At 43.6% G+C, this 20,959-nt stretch overlaps 1 protein-coding gene across 1 annotated transcript in view; it reads right to left on the reverse strand.

Moving 5' to 3' along the window:
• The window catches only part of SGPP1 (sphingosine-1-phosphate phosphatase 1), an 81,711-nt gene extending 66,950 nt beyond the window's left edge, over positions 1-14,761 (reverse strand). The window contains exon 1 of the mRNA XM_030214422.1: positions 13,867-14,761. Coding sequence (XP_030070282.1) covers positions 13,867-14,634 — 768 coding nt within the window. The 5' untranslated portion in view covers positions 14,635-14,761. The remainder of the gene's footprint in view (positions 1-13,866) is intronic.
• Between the last annotated feature and the right edge of the window lie 6,198 nt (positions 14,762-20,959).

Below are 20,959 nucleotides of genomic sequence, written 5' to 3' on the forward strand. Positions count from 1 at the left end.
TCATACTATTTACATGGACATGGGCGGGACCCGGACCGGTCCAGAGGGCCTAAAGGAAAGCAAATTAGCAGGTAAGATCTAATTTCTCCTTCCTTAGCATCCCTCTGGACCGCTCCAGGAACTGACTGGTGGGAAGTAACAAAGCAGTAACCTTAAGGGAAGGACCCCAGCAATCCTGGCGTGAGAACCCTTGCCCCGAAAACCGCTTCCTGACGGCACTGCATATCCAATCTGTAATGCTTTGAGAACGAATGCAAAGAAGACCACGTTGCCGCCTTACAAAGGTCCAAAGGAGGAACTAAGAAACGTTCCGCCCGAGAACTTGCTTGCCCCCTCGTGGAACTTGCTTACCTGACAGAAGGTAAGCGGACTCTATCACTTCCTTCAACCACCTAGATAGAGTTGGTTTAGAAGCTGCTAGATCCCTCGATAAACAGAAACAGATGGTCTGAACACCTGAAATCTTCTGAAACTTTCAGATATTGCCTAAGGACCCTACTGACATCAAGAGACCGCAGCCTACGCTGTTCTTCCGAACCCGAGGAAGAACCTAAGACTGGCAAAACCACAGACTGAGAGACAACTTTAGGAAGGAAAGAAGGAACCGGACGCAACAACACATGCTCCTTAGAAAACTCCAAAAACAGCGACCTACAGGAAAGAGCCTGTAACTCCGACACACGTCTGGCCGAGGCAACGGCCACCAAAAACACCATCTTGAGTGTCAAGTCCGTAAGAGAACAAGCAGCTAAAGGTTCAAAGGGAGGCCTAGTAAGAACTAACAAGACCTATTAAGGTCCCAAGCCGGAAAAAATAAATCTCAAGGGAGGCCGCAGTAGACCTACCCCTTTCAAAATACGAGTAACATCTGGAAGACTAGCCAAGGACTTGCCCTGAACGTGACTCCGAAACACGATAAAGCCGCGACTTGAACCTTAAGGGAAGCAAGAGCCAAGCCCTTATCAAAGCCATGCTGTAAAAAATCCAACAACTCCGGCACCGAGGCTCGTAAAGGAGAAATGTCTTGATCAGCGCACCAGGCCTCAAAAATCCACCAAATTCTGACATAATTCAGTGACGAACGACAACGAGAACGAAGCATGGTAGAGATGATTTTTGAAGAGTAACCCCTCTTCGTCAATTGTGCCCTCTCAAGAGCCAGGCCATAAGACAAATTGAGCTGGATCTGGATGGAGAATGGGCCCCTGAACGAGCAGGCCGAGGTGCTCCAGCAGCCGGAGGGGAGGAGCAGCTAGAAGGCGCAAGAGATCTGCGTATCATGGCCTGCGAGTACAATCTGGAGCTACCAGTAGCACCTGTCCTGCATGCACCTCGGTGCGCTGGATAAGTTTTCCCAGGAGAGGCCACGGAGGAAACGAATAGAGAAGACCCGGAGGCTCGCGGATCTTTTCTGCGACTGAAGCGACTTACTTTGGCGTTGACATGAGTGGCTAAGAGATCCATGACTGATCACCCCCACTGATCTGTCATCACTCGAAAGGCCTACGATCCAAGATCCCACTTCCCGGGGTCTAGGATATGCCCATTGAGAAAATCTGATTGCACGTTCTCCGTTCCTGCCACGTGCGACGCCGAGAGAGTGACCAGATGAGCTTCCACCCATGACATGAGTCTCGATGTCTCCAGATGTAACAGCTGACTCCTTGTTCCTCCCTGCCGGTTGACATATGCCATCACTGCTACATTGTCCGAAAGAATACGAAAAGACGTTCCTTTTATTAGGGGAGAAAATGCCTCCAGAGCTAGACTGATCGCCCTGGTTTCCAGGAAGTTGATTGAAAAGAACATCTCCGGAGGAGACCACAGACCTTGGACAAACTGTCCCAGGAAGTGAGCACCCCAGCCCTTGAGACTGGCATCTGTAGTTATTACTGACCAGCTGGGCAGATCCAATGGCATGCCTTTGGTCAGATTGGACGCCCTCAACCACCAAAACAAGCTGCTGCGCTCTGGCATCTGCAGAGGCAACCTCACGTGCAATGAGTCCGTCTGAGGAGACCACCTGGACAGGAGAGATGCCTGAAGACATCTCATGTGCGCCCTGGCCCAAGGCACTGCCTCTATCTCTGCTGCCATGGAGCCCAATACCTGCAAATAATCCAGAGCACAAGGGACCTACCTGCCTGCGCAACAAGGCCTGAACCTGAGACTGGATCTTGAAAATTCTTGTCCGAGGAAGAAATATGCAACCAAGCGCCGTGTCGAACAAAACCCCCAAGTACTCCAGGGTTTGAGACGGCACTAACCGACTCTTGGCTGAGTTGACCACCTGTCACGTCCCTCACCTCCTCTCCAGCGGCACGGGAACACCCGCCGTCATAGCGGGTCCGGTGCTCCAGTCTGTGCAGTGCTCATCCTCTCCCTCTCCTCAGTGTGGTGTGCGCTCCCAGGATCACTACATGCCCTACGTTTCGCTCTGAACGCCTCTGGGGCGCTTTGGGACCATCGACCCACCTCCATGCTCCAAGGGGATTGGTCCTCGTTACGAGCAGACTCCTCCTTCTCGACCACCTAACCTATGGCAGCTCTCCTCTCCAGCTGATCCCTCTCAGCACCGGAAGCCCAGCGCTATTTCTGGAGCACTTTCCCTAGGTCGCATTGCTTCGGCTTCTATTTGGAAAGCGCTCTTTGTATTGGATAGTTTCCCGAATTTCTGCCTGTTGAACAGTTTGTACCTGGATTACTCTCTCGCCTGCTGCCCGCCTGTTGAACATTGCTTGTACCTGGGTTACCCTTTTGGCTGCTGCCAGCCTGTTGGACATTGCTTGTACCAGGACCATTCCCTTCCGTTCCCCTCTGGCTGGTTCCTCAGCTTCCCGCACAAGTCCTGCCGGCCGCCCACACCTGGGGTCTCAACCTCCGGGGAACGGCGGTCACTGCAGGTGAACCTTGGGGTTGCTCGGCCACCAAGCATAGTATGAGGGCGTGTCATCGCGCTCAGCAGTGCTCCACTTGGCACAAGAACTCAAGTCTGACACCACCCATCTGAGGGACTGCAAAAACTGAACCACTCAATTTGTGACTTGAAGGCTGTCCTGCTATGACTGCCCGAATCAACCAGTCGTCTATGGGTGAACCAAAATGCCTTCCTTTCTGAGGGCCGTTGCGACTACTACCATGACTTTGCCCGAATCAACCAGTCGTCTATGGGTGAACCAAAATGCCTTCCTTTCTGAGGGCCGTTGCGACTACTACCATGACTTTGGTGAATGTACGTGGAGCCATGGCTAGACCAAAGGGGAGCGCCCGAAACTGAAAATGCTGCCCCAGGACCACAAAACGGAGGAAGCGCTGATGCCCCTGCCAAATCAGAATATGCAGATAGAAACTCTCCCGGACCGCCACTGATGGCTCTGGATTTGACGTAAGCCTATCACCGAGCGCAGAGTTTCCATCTGAAAACTGGGGACCGGGCCTGATTGACTGCCTCAAGATCTAAAATCGGCCAAAAGGAACATTCCCTTCTTTGGAACTACATCTCATTCAAACGCGATCTAAAGGAAATCACTAACAAGATCAACCAAAGCTTCCAAATCCTGCACTCCTGGACGGATGCATTTCAGCTAAAACTTAACGCAGAGAAAACACAATGTCTTATACTCACCTCACAACATAACACAAGTAAATTCTCCACCATAACCACCCCGAACTTTTCCTTTCCCATCTCAAACACTCTGAAAATTCTTGGAGTTACCATTGATCAAAATCTCACACTTGAAAACCACGTGAAGAACACAACTAAGAAAATGTTTCACTCCATGTGGAAACTCAAAAGAGTAAAACCTTTCTTCCCAAGAACCATTTTTCGAAAAACCTGGTACAGTCGATGGTATTAAGTCACTTGGACTACTGCAATGCACTTTACGCTGGCTGTAAAGAACAAATCACCAAGAAACTTCAAACTGCCCAAAATACCGCAGCAAGACATATTTGGAAAAACAATACACGAAAGTGCAAAACCCCTAAGAGAGAAATTACACTGGCTCCCACTTAAAGAACGGATCACGTTCAAAATCTGCACAATTGTTCATAAAATCATCTACGGAGACGCCCCGTCATACATGCTAAACCTCGTGGACCTCCCACCCAGAAATGCTAAAAGATCTGCCTGCTCTTTTCTTAATCTACACTTTCCCAGCTGCAAAGGACTAAAATACAGACTAACACATGCGTCCAGCTTCTCCTACATGGGCACGCAGTTATGGAATGCACTACCAAAACACTTGAAAACAATTAACGAAATAACTAACTTTCGCAAATCTTTGAAGACCTATCTCTTCAACAAAGCCTACCACGAGAATCCATAACAAACTACAACACATCACCACTCCTCCCCTATTCTGATTGACGTCTTTCTATAATTGCTTGATTAGATCGTCTTGTTATCCTTGATATGTTTGTAACACCAACTGTATCTGTTGTACCCTGAAATGGCGATGCCATAACAGGTCTTTGTAAGCCACATTGAGCCTGCAAATAGGTGGGAAAATGTGGGATACAAGTGCAATAAATAAAAATGGAATAACAGCCTTGCCTGACTTCTACGGAGGGACTGAACAAACAGAAGTCTTAACAGAGTGTCCCGAACCGCTCCCGCCTTTAGATGAGATTGGCAGGGAGACTCTAGAAAGGCATCGGAGAGAGGACAAGCAAATTCTAAGGTGTACCCGTCTCGAATAACCTCCAAAGCCCACTGATCTGTGGTAATTTGGGCCCACCTCTGAAAGAACAGAGCGAAACGTGCTCCCACCAGAACCAGAGGAGAGGCCCTCGCACCTTCATTGGGCTGGACGGGCTGTGGACTGAAAAGAAGAACTGGAGCCTCTACCTCCTCCACAGAGTCTGCGAAAGGACTGGTTCCTCTGGAAGAAACGAGACCGCTGCAGCTGACCACCTCTGATGACTGAAAACGGCGGAAATCCCGTCCTCGCCCACGGCTAAAACCTGGTACCCCTCCCCAGGTGTAACACCCCTAGGCAGACTGAAGTGTACACTGCATTCAGTCAGAAGAAGCCTAAATACCCCGGGGCACAAAAGTAAATCAAACAGGCGCTTTTGTTTTGTTTTTTTAAACAAACTACCTTAGAAAGGGAAAAGACAGAAAAAATCTGAAAAGAGACTAAAGGGCTCACCTCCTTCCATCTGCTGGAGACTGAACACTGAATCTAGGGCTAGTTGGCCAGGACTCTTACTGGCTCTCTAGAGTCAGAGTTCTCAGTCTCCACCTGCTGGAAAGTGTGCACAACCCATCAGTCCGTTCCTGGACCGGTCCGGAGGGACGCTAAGGAAGTGGGTTATGTTCCCCTGTCAGCAGATGGAGCTAGAAGAAAAAATAGCTCAGGATGCAAATCCACTCCTGCTGCCTTCAGCTCTTCAGTATCCTATGATCAAAGCTAAGACTACTGAAGGCAATTCTCATGTTTTGGGTTTCCAATTCACCCTTAAAGCCAAACCTTGTGGAGTCGTCAGTTCATGAGCTCTAATGCAAGAATTAGAATTCTATACACCAAGGGAACTACCACCTTCAGAACAGGCTACAACATATTCTGTTAGCTTTCTGAATTTGTCAGACTGAACACTTGACTGCCATGGCTTCCATGGGTGGGCTCCGGACTGGTCTGGCAGGATTCAAGGAAAGGAATTTAACAGGTAAGTTCAAATTTCCCCTTCCTTATCATCCATCCAGACCAATCCAGATGAGTGGGATATACCCAAGCTCTACCCAGACTGGGTGGGAGGAAGCTATAACAGCTCTCAGAACTCCTACACCTAAGGTGTCAAACCTCCAGACCTACATAACCCATGATGAGGCATTTAGAGAAAGGGTGCAATAAAGGCAAGGGCAGTGTCCTACCAGTGTTTTTTGAAAGCCATCTACAAGGACCACCTGGAGTCAAGCCGGTTATCCATAAATTTGCTACCCAGGTGTTTATGGCAAGCAAAATGATGTTAGCGGCAGCATGGAAAAAAAACATTGCTTCCGGGACTACAAGCTATCTTAAAGCTAAACACCAATCAGCTGATGTCAAAACTCACAGCTATATGGAAAGGGCAAATAGCCCAACACCAGAGAATATGGGACCTATATAGCAAATGGTCCTCCACCCAAAGTAATTAGCTTCTCATTGGGGGGGGGGGGGGGGGTTGGGGGACTAAGAATTTTGAAGAAAAGGGTAGCAATCATTGTTAGAAATACTCATGTGTTAAGTTTTGGGTTGCCGTTTTTCAAAGCTTAGATACTGTTATGAAGCACAGAAAAGAAATGTGGAGATATCATTGTATTTCAATGGAAAATTATAAACAATTAAAAAAAAAAAAGAAAAATAGTAGGTTTAGAGGCCATGAACCCCCTACGGACACCTCCAAATAGAACCACAAACCATCAGATTGGCGGATGTCATCAGAAAAACCAATATAGTGCTTCAACACCCATTTGATATCCAAATAGTTCAAATAGCTCTGTTCCTCTGAACCGGAAAAGAACCCAACAGAGGTCATAGCACCGGCTGAGAACCATTAAAAACCGAGTCACTACCTTGGGAAGAAAGAAAGGAACGGTCCGCAACACTACTCGAGCAGAAGTGTAAAAACAGAGATCAACACGGCAGCTCCTGCAACTCCAAAACTTGCGTAGCCGAAACAACGGCTACTAAAAATACTGTCTTCAGAGACAAGTGCTTCAAAGCACAGCACGACAAAGGCTCAAAGGGAAGCTTAGCAAGAACCTCAAGCATCGAACTGTGTGTGACCCCAACTAGGAAAAGAACATTGTGAGGGAGAACGAAGGCTATTAACCTCCCTCAAAAAACACACCACATCCAGAAGACTAGGGAAAGAGCTCCCTTGAATATGACCACTACAAAAACTACAACACCGCAACCTGCACCTTAAGAGCAGCCAAAGAAAGGCCTCTGACAAAATGCCCCTGCAACAAATCCAAAATTACAGAACCGAAGCACAAAAAGGAGATAGGTTAAAGGTTTTACCGCAGCCCTCAAATATCCTCCATGGGCGCACATAAATCAAAGTAAAACATCGACGAAAGCGAAGCATAGAAGCAAAGAGTTGAGCAGAATTATCTTCCTTAATCAGCTTAGCCCTTTGAAAAGCCAGGCCGCCGTAAGACAGCATCGATCGGGATCTGGGTGAACGACAGGACCCTGTGAGAAGAAACCTCGCTGCACCGGAAGGCTGAAGGGGAGGTCCACCCGAAGATGTCGAAGACCGACATATCACTCTGCTGGAGGTCAGACCAGCGCCAACAGAATCAGACGTCCCCTGCATGTCTCGACCTTCTGAAGAAGCCCTATCAGAGACCATGGAGGAAAAAAATATACAGTAGACCGGCTGACCAGGACTGAAGAAGAGCGTCCACGCCCTGCGCTTTGGAATCCTTGTACCGACTGAAGAACAGAGAAATTTTGCATTGCTGACAGAGGCAAACAGATCCATCCTGGTAGACATCCAACGATCGAGGAACAGCCCCAACACCACTTTGGATAGAGGCCACTGTATGAAATCGAACATGTGACGACTGAGAAACAAATGCCTGAACATTAAGGACCCCTGCTACATGAGCCACAGAAAGAATCACCAGAGCGTCCGCCCATTGAAGCCATAGCTATGGCTTTCGCTGCAACTGCAGAGTCGTCATTCCTTGTTGCCAAAAGATATACACAACAAGTGCGATATTGCCAGAGAATACTTGAACTGCTCGGGCTCTCAAAGAAGAAACAACCTCTGGAGCGCCAGATGAATCGCTCTGGTGCGTAACAGGTTTGACTGAAAATAATGTCCTCTGAAAAGACCAGAGACTCTGAGCAAACTGCCACTGACAGTGAGCTCCCCATGTGTGGAGGCATCCGTCAACAGTATAGACCAGTAGGGCTGATCTAAAGGAGTACCTTTGGTGAAATTGAACTCCCGAAGCCACCAATGTAGACTGAACCTCACCTGGCGCGAAAGGAGAAAAAAAATATGATGAAGCGAAACCTTGTGAGATGACCATCACGACAGTAACGACCTCAGCAGAAACCTCATGTGAATCCTAGGTTAGAGCACTGCCTAGCTTGCTACTGCCATGGACCCAAAACCTGCAGAAAATATCTTGTCGATAGTGTCGAAATCTGGCCAAAGCGACAAAAATTAGTCTGGAACCTGAATTCGAGTCGATGGTAAAACACTCGTACCTGCCTTGAGTCGAACCTAACTCCCAGGTACTCTATCGACTGAGAAGGTAGAAGATGGCTCCTCTGCACATAGACTACCCAAGGAAGGGACTGCAAGAATTCTACCACCCGAGCTGTCACCTGAAGACTCTCGTGGTAAAACGATGCCGAAAACAGCAAACATCCAAACAAGGATGCAATAAAATGCCCTCTGTAGGAAAAGCCATCGCTACAACTACCATGACCTTGGCAAATGAAGGAAACAAAGATATGCAGGACAAATAGAAAAGTGGAAGTAGGCTTCAGTAGGAACGATTCCCCTGACTGCACTACAACAATTACGGAATGCAAAGTCTCCATTCAAAAAGAGGGCACCTAGATGCCTTGAGTGACCACCCTGAGATCTAAAATCGAACGGAAAGAACCCCATTTCTGGGGAACCTGAAAAAAAATGGAGCAACGACCTCAAGACTGGACCACCCAAGGGAAAATAAATATTGGTCAAAGGTCCAGAGGTCTGCGAAGAGTATGTCTGACAACTTCAGCTTTGATGCGAGAACGACAAGGAGATTCTAAAAGCAAAATATCTGACCAAAGGGTGAGCGAACTCCAATGCGTACCCTTGTTGAATAATCTCCAATACCCACCAATCCTAATTCATCTAGGGCGACCTTACTTGAAATGGCGCCAAGCGAGCGCCTACAGGGAGTAGAGGACGTGCACGCACCTCTGTATTTACTGAGAGCAGAAGTAACTGATATGCGCCTGACGCCAAAAGACACTGAAATGCAGACTAATGCTAGAATACTTAAATAGCTTATAACAAATCTGCCTCATTCCGGCACCTAAAGTTTAGGTGATCTGAATAGAATAACCTCCATAGGGATCAGTATATAAAGTGACTGAACCGGAAAGCCGCCTAAAAGGAAACCAGCTATTCAGTTGGTAGTCTGAAAGCAGATGTGGGTACTGTAGGAGACAGGACACCAAACTTGAAGGACCTACTGTGTGCCCTAGAGTAACAACGCTTATGCTCTTAGGTTCTCAATCAGCTTTGATTGGAGGAGTCTGAGCATCAAAATAAGACTAGAAGCGCTACCATTGGTTGGTCTGACTTGGCAAGTTAGGAGCAAACACTGGCACTGTACTAGATAGGGGTCAGCTGTGCACACATCCCCAGATGCTGGTATCTGGACATGGCTCAGCACTGGGCTAAAGTTATAAGAAAACTGCATTAAAAACTTCCTATTGCAGACCTCTACCCCCCATTGTAAGGAGGAAAAAGAAAACAGAGGGGGGGGGGAGGAAAGGAAAGATTAACTAAAAACAGCCTTATTAAATACTGCTCTCCACAAAAGAAACCTTTTCAGCCTGTAAGCCAAACAGGCCATCTGCAAAACTGGAAGACCATACAGACTCCAGCAAAATAAAATAATATAGCAACAGCTTAGAAAAGACAATACAGATGGAAAGCAGGGCTGTGAACGGAGAGAAACCATTGTTTGTTTTTCTTCTTTTTTTTTTTTTTTTTAACTGAGGATGCCATACTAGGCATGCTTCAGAGCAACCCGTTTGACATAGCAAAGATCAAAAAGGGGTACCCGAAATATTTTAGGTGAAGAAGCTAGAGACAAAGCTTTGCCTGCTTCACTAACCCGTTCCTCTTGCTGTTCTGTCAAAAGAGGGGGGAAAAAAAGAAAAAAAAAGAGAAGCTGTTACCGAGTCAGCAAAGGCTAGTGCTGCATGACATGCTAGGTCCTGACCCTTTGGCTCAACCGGTCAGATACCTCAAAATGACCCAAAATAAAAGGCTGAGAAAAGCTAAAGCCCCCCTTCCAGCCGCTAGATCACGGCTGCTATATGTAGCACGAGGTTCTCTGCACATCTCTCACTGAAATCTGCACTGCTCTTTCCTTCTTCATTAAATTCAAAATGGCGGTGTTTCCCGCCGAAAATCGGCACCAGAGACGAGGGAGATGCGACCGGCAGCAAAAGAACGGAGACGGACCCCCCTCCGACGGCGCTGATGGGATTTCGGCACCCGCAACTCGAACATCCTAAATCAAAACCGCGCTTTACCAGCACACTTACACACATAGTAACATAGTAACATAGTAGATGACGGCAGAAAAAGACCTGCACAGTCCATCCAGTCTGCCCAACAAGATAACTCATATTTGCTGCTTTTTGTGTATACCCTACTTTGATTTGTACCTGTGCTCTTCAGGGCACAGACCGTATAAGTCTGCCCCGCACTATCCCCGCCTCCCAACCACCAGCCCCACCTCCCAACCACCGGCTCTGGCACAGGCACAGACCGTATAAGTCTGCCCAGCACTATCCTCACCTCCCCACCACCAGCCCTGCCTCCCAACCACCGGCTCTGGCACAGACCGTACAAGTCTGTCCAGCACTATCCCCACCTCCCAACCACCAGTCCCGCTTCCCACCACCGGCTCTGAAAATCCCACAGCTGCAAATCCAAACAGCAGTTGTGTTCACCTACATCGCGAACAAATAAAATAAAAAACAGCTTATCAGCTAACCGCTGATCGCTCCGGAGCTGCCCTGCTCGCTGTTACTGGCCACAAACAGCTCTGCCCAGCCAGCAGACCAGGAGGCTCGCTTCTTTTATATATTTAACTTTTAAAATCAGCAGCTGCCTCTCCCATCCTCTAAAGCTGCTCTCCTTGAGGCGCTTGAGGAAATTCTTATGTTGCTTTAAAAAGCAAAACAGGCTATCACAGTCAAATTAGCCAGCACCAGGGAGGATGGGGGGGGGGGGGGGGGAGAGGGACTCGGCCTTCCGAGTGTGGCACCCCCGAGGCTCAGAGAGACCCCCATAGGCCTCAGCCTCCAACAAGCAGGTTTTTGTTTGTTTTTTAAATGCACAAGGAGACAAGAAAAAAAGCTTAATGCACAGAGCTAGAAGTGAAAATCACAATACCACAGAAAGCTTAAAGTAAAAGGAGAAAAGAATAGAAAAAAGTCTGAGACTGAAGGGCTCATCACCTTCCACCTGCTGGAGACTGAGATTACTGGATCTTTCTGTAGCTGGCAAGGGCTCTTATTGGCTGGCTAGAGTCATAACTTTTTTTCTAAGTCTTCACCTGCTGGAAGGCGTACACAACCCATCAGTCACATTCTGGGCCGGTCCAGAGGGACGCTAAGGAATTGCTGGTTATCTGAAATCACTGGCAGTTAGCTTAGTGGAGTTTAAAAAGGGTTTGGACAGTTTATGTATTGTACTTTTTTGGGATCTTGCCAGGTACTTGTGACCTAGATTGGCCACTGTTGGAAACAGGACGCTGGCTTGATGGACCTTTGGTCTGTCCTAGTATGGCAATACCTATGTACTTATTTTCACAACTCCAGAAATCATAAAATTAACCTGGATTTCCAGACTTTGATGTTCTGCAAATATGCTTTGTATTCCATCATTCTTTTCTAGCATTTCACCTACCTAACTAGAAATTGTATAAAGCTTTTGTTTTTATAGATGAAGTTAATCAAAATAAGAGGACCTGATTTAGCTGTTGCCAGGCATTTTCTCCATTTTAATGCCAAACCTTTGTTTTTATCTGCATGTCTTGTCATTCTGTTGAAGTAGGTAAAAGACAGTTCCTCTGGCAGTGTATCATGACTATATTATATCCACTTAAAGCAGTCAAACGTTTTTAAGGGTGGGGCCAAAATCATAATAACCCCAAAAACCCAACACTCCACAAAAATAAGACATAGAGGCAAGTTCTCAACATCCCTCCACGATGAACATTAATAATGGAGATTCAGGGTTTCTTATACAAAACTTTATTCTTCATGCTAAATTTTGTTCTTTCAATTCAACTTGCTTAAAACATATCTTTGAATCGGATCCATCACCAACATGGTCCATGTTTTGGAGACCTGCATCAGGGCATAGGTTCTCAATGTGCCTCAGCATTATTCTAATCATGCAAAATGGCCATTTTGAAGAATGCATGATTAGAATAATGCTGAGGCACATTTGGAACCTATGTCCTGTGATGAAGGTCTCCGAAAGATGGACCACAATGGTGACAGGGCCAATTGAAAGATTGTAATACATTTTAAGCAAGTTGAATTGAAAGAACACAATTTTGCATGAAGAATAAAGTTTTGTATGAGGAACAACACTGAATCCCCATTATTAATGTTCATCGTGGAGGTATATTGAGAACTTGCCTCATTTTACTTTTGTGGAGGATTGGGTTTTATTATGACTATAAGCACAAACGAGGACTATTATGTGGTTGTAAAGCACTGTATATACAGTACCCAGTAGAACTAAAAACATTGTTGGCACAGGGGTGCCCAACTTATACAATTTTGGTATTCTACTTGCTTTAAATAGTATGTCAACTCTAAATTTAACCTTATTTTGATTTGCTATTCATATTTAAAGAGACCACAATTATTACTACACAAAATCTGGTACAATCACTGGTACTCAGTCACCTGGACTATTGCAACTCACTTTACGCCGGCTGCAAAGAGCAAATACTCAAAAAAACTCCAAACAGCCCAAAACACAGCAGCTAGACTCATATTCGGAAAATCAAAATATGAAAGTGCTAAACCCCTACGAGAGAAACTACACTGGCTCCCACTAAAAGAACGCATCACGTTCAAAGTATGTACTCTAGTTCACAAAATCATCCATGGTGATGCCCCGGCCTCCATGTCAGACCTAATAGACCTACCACCCAGGAACGCAAATAAATCTTCTCGCACATTCCTTAATCTTCACTTTCCCAACTGTAAAGGTCTAAGATACAAATTAATGCACGCATCTACCTTTTCCTATATTACCATGCAATTCCAGAATGCATTACCACGCAACCTAAAAGCGATTTATGAACTGACCAGCTTCCGCAAATTACTGATGACCCATCTCTTTGACAAGATATACCACAAAGATCAACACACGTAATTATTCTCCACTTATATCCAGTAATGTCTTATAATGTATTCTGTTAAACCACTATCATGTATACCACTACCATGTAACCCAATAGCCTTCCGTTAACACTAAATGTATATTCACTTCTTATTTCCACTATCCATGATGTATTGTAAGCCACATTGAGCCTGCAAAGAGGTGGGAAAACGTGGGATATAAATGCAATAAATAAATAAATAAATAAAATAAAAAATAAATAAATATCTCTTAGTGAGGCAATGCCCAAAATTAAGCAACCATTATTAGTTCATTCCTCACACTGTACTATCTAACGGTAACTACATCAATATGAATCACACAACTTTAAACGCAGTAAGGTATTGTAAATCAATGACTAACCGTGTAATCCAAACCAATATCACCAACTTATACGTGGAACGATTTTATAAAAGCGAACACACTGAATTACTTCGAGATCCTGTTCGGTTTTTTTTTTTTTTTCAAATACCCGTATTTCAGATGTAAATTTGAAGTTGTATTCGGGTTTTCAGATTTCAATAGATAGACAATTCGAACTGAGTGACAGTAAAATGCAACACAAGTATAAATTTTGGTGAATTACTACTCTGTGATCTACACTTATTCACTCAATACATAAATTATAGTACTAAGGAGTATTCAGAGCTCTTTGAGAACACATTTTTATACCTACCAGTGCCACCCTACAACAAAATTAATTCTGTAGGGGTACATTACCTGCCATCTACTATAGGTGAGCAAAAGGAGCGATACAGGAATGACAGTGCCTGACATGGCGTGAGTTGAAGGCATGCTGTATTCAGAGTTATAGAACACTTCCAATTTGATAACCGGAGGAGATGAAGGTCGAGGCCATCGAATAATGTCTTTGGTGCACTGGCCCAAATACATCACCAAGACCCAAATCACTATCAGTTTCCTGCCCACATCTGCGTCTACGTTCCAGATCCAGAAAGGGAAAAACGAGATATAGAAGAGTTCGTTGCCTAGTTCAGTGCCAAAGCAGAAAAGGTAATAGAGAAACTTGTTCTTAATGGTAAACTCCTGGCCAACTTCCCCCGTGAGAGAATTTCTCCGTTTGGGCTTCTTCGCTTTTTCCTGCTCGGTTCTCTGTGGCAAGGAAAAGTCCGAGGCCGCGGGCACAGGCGGCTCCTCGTCACCAACCCGACGAGGCTGCAGGGGATCGAGCAGCAGCGAGGGCGGGACCACGCTGCTCCTTAGCCCGTTCCCGCAACAGTCCGCCTTCCGCTCGGTATCAGAGATAGCGGCGTTGCCCCTGTGTCTGACCTCCTCCTGGCTCTCTTCCTCTGCCCCGGCCCTGCTGCACTGATTGCCGCAGTTGCCATTAGACAGGGTTCCCTTGCTCGCACTCTCGGCTGTTGCGGAGGCGAAACCTTCCACACCACACAGCCGCTGAAACCCCACCACCTTATTCGGGTCCTGTAGATAGTCAAACAACTGCAGTAGCCTCGGTTTCTGGGCCATTGTTTTTGTGCTCGTCTTCAAAAAGGTTCCAAGCTTCTTTGCTATCTTTAATTCCCACTGGGAATTTCCCAGTGCTTCTTGAGTAAATCTGCAGCACCCACCAGACTCGAGCCACTAGCAGAGCTTATGAACGACACGCGTCGCTTACACGTACACGCTCCCCTCCCCTCCCTCCCTCATCCTACATCCCACATTCGACAAGAGGGAAAAGATACTCCCGCCCCTCCCCCAACGGCGTCCTCTAAGGCGGACCCAGCGCGTGCTCCCACTACAAGCTGCTGCTGAAACTAGACAAACAAAAAAAAAAAAGCGCGACGGCTGCTGCTCACGTGAGTCACGACGAGGCAGCGGTTGGGCCGGCCGGATTTACAAGAGGAAGTGAATAATACACACGGGTCGCGGTTCGCAGCAGTCTTGCTCAATCTTTTCAAACAGAAACTGCTGTTTAATCAAAAAACCTGTTGTTTGAAACGCTGGTTATCTTTTGCCAGATAGTAAGGAACGAAAGGTTAGCTGCCACTGCCTACCCACATAAAGTGATTTAATGTTGCATTGCTTTCCGCTGCTGCCGCCGGCGCCGTTATTTTTACTATCGTATGCGCTGGTTTCTTTTAGTCTTAATATTCTTATTGATTTTGTAATAAAGAGAAAGCATTAATATCAACAGTTGTACTACAGTAGGGGATTTAAATTGAGTTAAAATAATAAAAAAAAATGGACACAAAGTATGTAAGCAGTATAAAAATTCATGCATGTGACACAGATGGTAATGATTAGCAATAATATACATGAAGAAAGAAAGAAAAAGTACAATATACACCTCTCACTTCACATCATCAAAATAGGCTATCAATGGAGCCCATTTTTCTTTATACAAACCATATCGAGATTTTTTTTTAGCAAAATATGTTTCATATTTATAGGTTTTAAACAGTAAATTCCACCATTCTTGATAAGTAACTTGGTGCAAAGCTTTCCAGTGTGTAAAGACTACTTTTAAAGCTAGAGTCAACATAGTATTAATAAGCAAACATTCATTGGTCTTTAAAATGGGTCTAAAATATTTTTCTTTAAGTATCACATATTTATATACTATTGGACCAGAAAGATGGAATATATCTACTAGATCGGACCGTATGCCCTTTCAAAACTTTTGAATACATATACAATCAAATGTAATATGCTTAACATAGTAAATGACGACAGAGAAAGACCTGTACGGTCCATCTAGTTGGGATTGCCAAGATCAACATAAGTTGGAAATAGAAGAGTTAATCATATGTGACTTGAGATGTGTCCATAAGGATCTATGAGTGAAGAAATATAGAGATTACAGATCCAAGATGGCTGCACCTAGCTAAGTTGCTGTGATCCTCGTTTTCCGTGCTCTACTGAAATGCCTAAACGAAGAGGGAGAACAACGAGCAGAGCTTCCCCGTTACCCCCCTCCTTACCTGGTCCGATGGATCGTTTTTTGAGGCCACAGGGAGTTACTACAGATGGCGGAATGCCGCCAGTAGGGAACGCCGGCAATTTGGAGATTTCGGCTTCTCCTGGCTATGAAGTCACCTTGAGCCCCGCTGCACCCACCCCTCCTCCCCAGCCGATCGGCGCAAGTTCTTTCCTTATTGAATCGACGGGGTCCACTCCGGAAGGTGGTAGGGGCCCAGAGGAACGCCGATTGGAAGCTTCATTTACATCTCAGGTTGGAACGGAGGGCAGTTTGCCCGTGGAATCGCCGTGGATCGAGGGAGGAGGACCTGAGGGACTGGGTGAGACTTGTGAGCGGTTTTCTGAAAGGTTTGAATTACCTAAAGAGTTAGTAACTAAACCGAAAGAAGTGACATTAGACGCATTATGGGACTTAGTTTCTAATTTGGGACAAACCTTCCTAAAACAGACTAATGAAGTATTGCCAAAAGTAAAATCCTTGGAAATTGATTTACAAAAAAAAAAATGAGCAGCTTAAAGAGTTAAATGATAAAGTGGATAAAATGGATCAAAGAATTGTGAAGATTGAAACAATACAACCTATTATGATGAAAGATTTGACAAACCTCAGACTGAAAACTGAAATTTTTGACAATTATACTAAAAGTTATAATCTGAGATTTGTTAATTTTCCTAGACTACAGAATGTTGCTCCCCTTGAGATGCTGAAACGCTATATGCGTGAAATTTTGATGATACCTGAGTCGAATTTACCACCATTAATTATGGCATATTATATTCCTGGGAAAGATTTGAACCAACTTGATAATCCGATTGATGTCTCTCTTTTGCTTCAGACTTCTGACTCTGAATTAGCAACTGCCGCCACGTTAGTGGCGACAGTTTCACTATTACCGGATAAGAATTGGATCTTTCGTTTATTTTTCCGAAATAAAGATAAGCCTTTTTTGGGCCTTAAAATATTATTATTTCCTGATGTCTCTAAAGAGACTAGAAGACGGAGGAAGCAATTCTTGCTCCTTAGGCCTGAAGTTTTGCACTTGGGGGGAACCTTTTTTTTAAGGTACCCCTGCAAGTGCATAATAAGGCTTAGAGAGAAGAAATATGTTTTCACGGAACCAGCTCACGTGTCGGCACTTATTGCCTCGGTAAAAGTGGATAAGCATTAAATTATAAGATAACTCCACTTAGCAAGGTTTGCACTATCAGTTATATATTTCCTTTTGTTATACTCCCTTAGATTTCCTAATCTTGGATTTCGAATTTATGGACTTGAGTATGGATTACCTTTGAAAATGTATATTGTTTTTTTTTTTATATATATTTTCTTAATTTTCCTTAGTAATCATATAACTGCCTTATTTTTGTATACTTTCTTAAGCAAGATGTTTCTTGTAATAAAATGGATAAATGAATAAATATTAAAAAAAAAAAAAAAGAAATATAGAGATTGTATTATTGAGGAGGATCTGGAGCATTTAAATAAAGAACTCCTTACTTGCTCCCAAGATTTGTCAGTGATAGATTGCTGAATATCCTCTTCCCAGCATTTGTGTAAGCCCACACATTTAGTAGGGAAGTTATTTAAAATGAATTTGTATATATAAGATGCAACATGTCCAGAGAGTTTAAATTGCTTGGAAATATTAATCATCTCAGGAGTAAGGGACAGCATTTGTACTTGTAATTTATTCTTCCTCAACATTGTATTAAGCTGTAATCATTGATAAAAGTGAGTATCAGCTTTCATAACTAAGAATGATTTCCAAGTGTGATTATTTACATCAATTAAATCATTGAGATCCCATACACCTATGCGTTGCCATTGTGACCAAGAGATTTGCTTTTTATTAATTACAAATTTGGGATTATTCCATATAGGTATACATGTGGTGCTATCCCAGGATACAATCATCTGCTTATCGAAAGAGGATATTCATTTATGAGTAGTGTTTTTTTCTATTTTATTTTTTACAATTTTACATTAATTTCAATACATCTTGATATAGCAAAGATGGTTGACAAAAAAATAATATAATTCTGTACTTACTTCCATCTTATATTGACAGGTAACATATCAAAATAAGAAAAAAATGGAAAAAAACAAGCTAATTAAAGCTAATAAACTTACAATATAAAATGAAAGTTTCATCATACTTCCATTATATTATTCATCTATAGGCCATGATGAGGCATAACACAATATTTGAAGAATTACAAAGAATAAAAAAAAATAATAATTCTTTCCTTTAGGAAAATAAGGACTGAGGGGATGTTTCGGGAATTCCTAACTATTTCACTGAGTAGATGTAATAATTGGTCTTGACTGTTCAGAAAGTAGCAAGGCTAGTTTAGAGTCCAACAAAGAATCAGATTGTTTAGGGTCAAAAAACACATATTTTACAGAATGTAATTTTACTACACATTTACACGGAAATTTTAACCAGAAAAAAGCACCCAATTGTTGTATGTTTGGGCGTAATTTAAGAAATTCTTTACGCCACTTTTGGGTTGCTTTGGAAACATCCGGAAACATTCTTATTTTATAGTTAATGAAAAGCTGTTCTCTATGAAGAAAGAATTGTTTAAGAATCCAATCTCTGTCCGGTTGTAATACAAAGGAGACTATTAAAGTCATTGGTATTATGCCTAAATTGTTGTCTTCCAGAGTCTGTGTTAAATTCAAATCCATGGTATCAAATGGTATTTCAGTCCCCTGATCCTCCACTTGTTCCTTCTCCTTTTTTTTATATGGTAACAGGTAATTAATTGTCAAGGTGTCCAACATTTAGTCAATTTCTCATCTTAGTTTTAATGGCATTCATTCAACTGGATCCCAAATGAGAAAAATATCCAATGAAGTTGTGGTGTTAGATGGGAAATTAAAAAAAATAGAAAATGAGGTGAAAACTGTTAAAGAAGACATGGTGAAACAAGAAAAAGTCTCCTCAGAGTCACAGACTTTGCAATCAACAATGCTTAAAGATTTTATCAATTTGAGGAGAAAATCAGAAATGTTGGAGAACACCTCTAGAAGTAATAATCTCCGTTTTATTAATTTCCCGCGACAACCTTTAATTTCACCTAGAGAAATGTTGAAAAATTACTTTAAAGAAATATTAGAAATAGAAGACAAAGATATACCACCCTTTTCACAGGTCTTTTATATTCCTGTGAGGGTTTTGGACAATCAACAAAGGAATAATATTCAAAATGATCAACCACTTGATGTTTCAGCTTTGCTCAAAATGTCAGACACAGAGCAAATAACAGCTACTACTTTGTTGGCTACAGTAGCGTTGCCCTCTGACAAGATCTGGATTAAAAAAAAATTCTTTCAGAAGAAAGATAAAACTTTTCGTGGTTTGCAAACTCATGTTTTTCCAGATCTAGCGAGGGAAACGCAAAGGCGATGAAAACAATTTTTGCAAATGAAACAGGAGGTACTCCAAATGGGAGCAACATTTTATCTTAAATACCCATGCAAATGTTTAATTTCCTACCAGTCAGTGAAATATGTATATTTTGATCCTAACCAATTGTCCTCCTTTATAACAGCTAGAAGAGCTCTTATATAAGAAAAAAACGAATAGAAACCTGTCTGAAACTCAATTTGATGTAAAGATTATTTTCCTTTCTCTCCTTTATAGGACTATTGGACTCTGGTAGTGGACTTATATGAAACTATAGAATTATTTAATCTGTGTACAGATAATTTCCCTTAGAATTATTACCATAGTGGAATTTTTCTTTTGCAAGTGATATGCTTGTATAAAATGTATAATAAAGAGATTTAAATAAAACTGGATCCCTTCCATAGTCAACATTAGAAGCTTGTAATGTTCCAGGAACATCCAGTTAAAGATGAATTATTCAGCAAACTTCCTATTGCTGTGTGAAAGTTAATATGTCCTTAAATGTTTTTACTAGTCCACTTTTTCTTTTCTCAGAGATAAATAACAAATTCTGAATACTACTACTACTACTTAGCATTTCTATAGCGCTGCCAGGGTTACGCACTGTTGATAGAGTCAGTATAGACAACAAAACAGCAGATACAAAATGGAATAATGTTCAAAAATTTATTGATGATGTCAATTACCAGACTTATTGCCCAACACAGGCCGTGTTTCGCCCAAGAAGGGCTGCTTCATGGGGCTAAATCAATTAAAACACATAAAAATAACATATGAAAATATATACTTAAAAAATACAACATTACAAATTACTGTAAATAAAATAATAGAATAGAATAGAATAAATATAATACACCATGGATTAAATAAAAAATAAATGACTACATTTATAGCTAATGATAACTTATAATACAAAAATATATGACAGTTAATAAAAAACTACCCACATACATTAGTATCAAGGGCATATACAATAATCAGTGGCGTAGCAAGGGCGGGGCGGTAGGGGCAGGTCTGCCCCGGGTGTCAGTGGGTGGGGGGTGCTCCGCCGAGAGCCGACAGCTCTCATCTCCTGCCACCACCCTGCCTGTTTTTAAAAAATCCATACAGCGACGCAGGCAGTGCCTCGCGTCTGCCCTGCGTGTGCTGTGAAAGCAGAAAATCGCCTTACTGGCGTCGGGCCTTCCCTCGCTATGCCCCGCCTGGCGCTGCCTGTGTCGCTGCATGGATTTTTTTTTAAAGGCAGGGTGGTGTCAGGAGAAGAGGGCTCTGTCGGCCCTCGACGGAGGGGGGACGGGACCGGGAGGGTGGGGCTCAGATGGGAGAAGGGGAGCTCAGAGGGGAGAAGGGGATTGGGGAGGGTGCGGGAGCTCAGAGGGGTGCTCAGAGGGGAGAAGGGGATTGGGGAGGGGTGGGGGAGCTAAGAGGGGTGCTCAGAGGGGAGAAGGGGATTGGGG

Source organism: Microcaecilia unicolor, chromosome 9, assembly GCF_901765095.1.
Source record: "Microcaecilia unicolor chromosome 9, aMicUni1.1, whole genome shotgun sequence".
Lineage (NCBI taxonomy): Eukaryota > Metazoa > Chordata > Amphibia > Gymnophiona > Siphonopidae > Microcaecilia > Microcaecilia unicolor.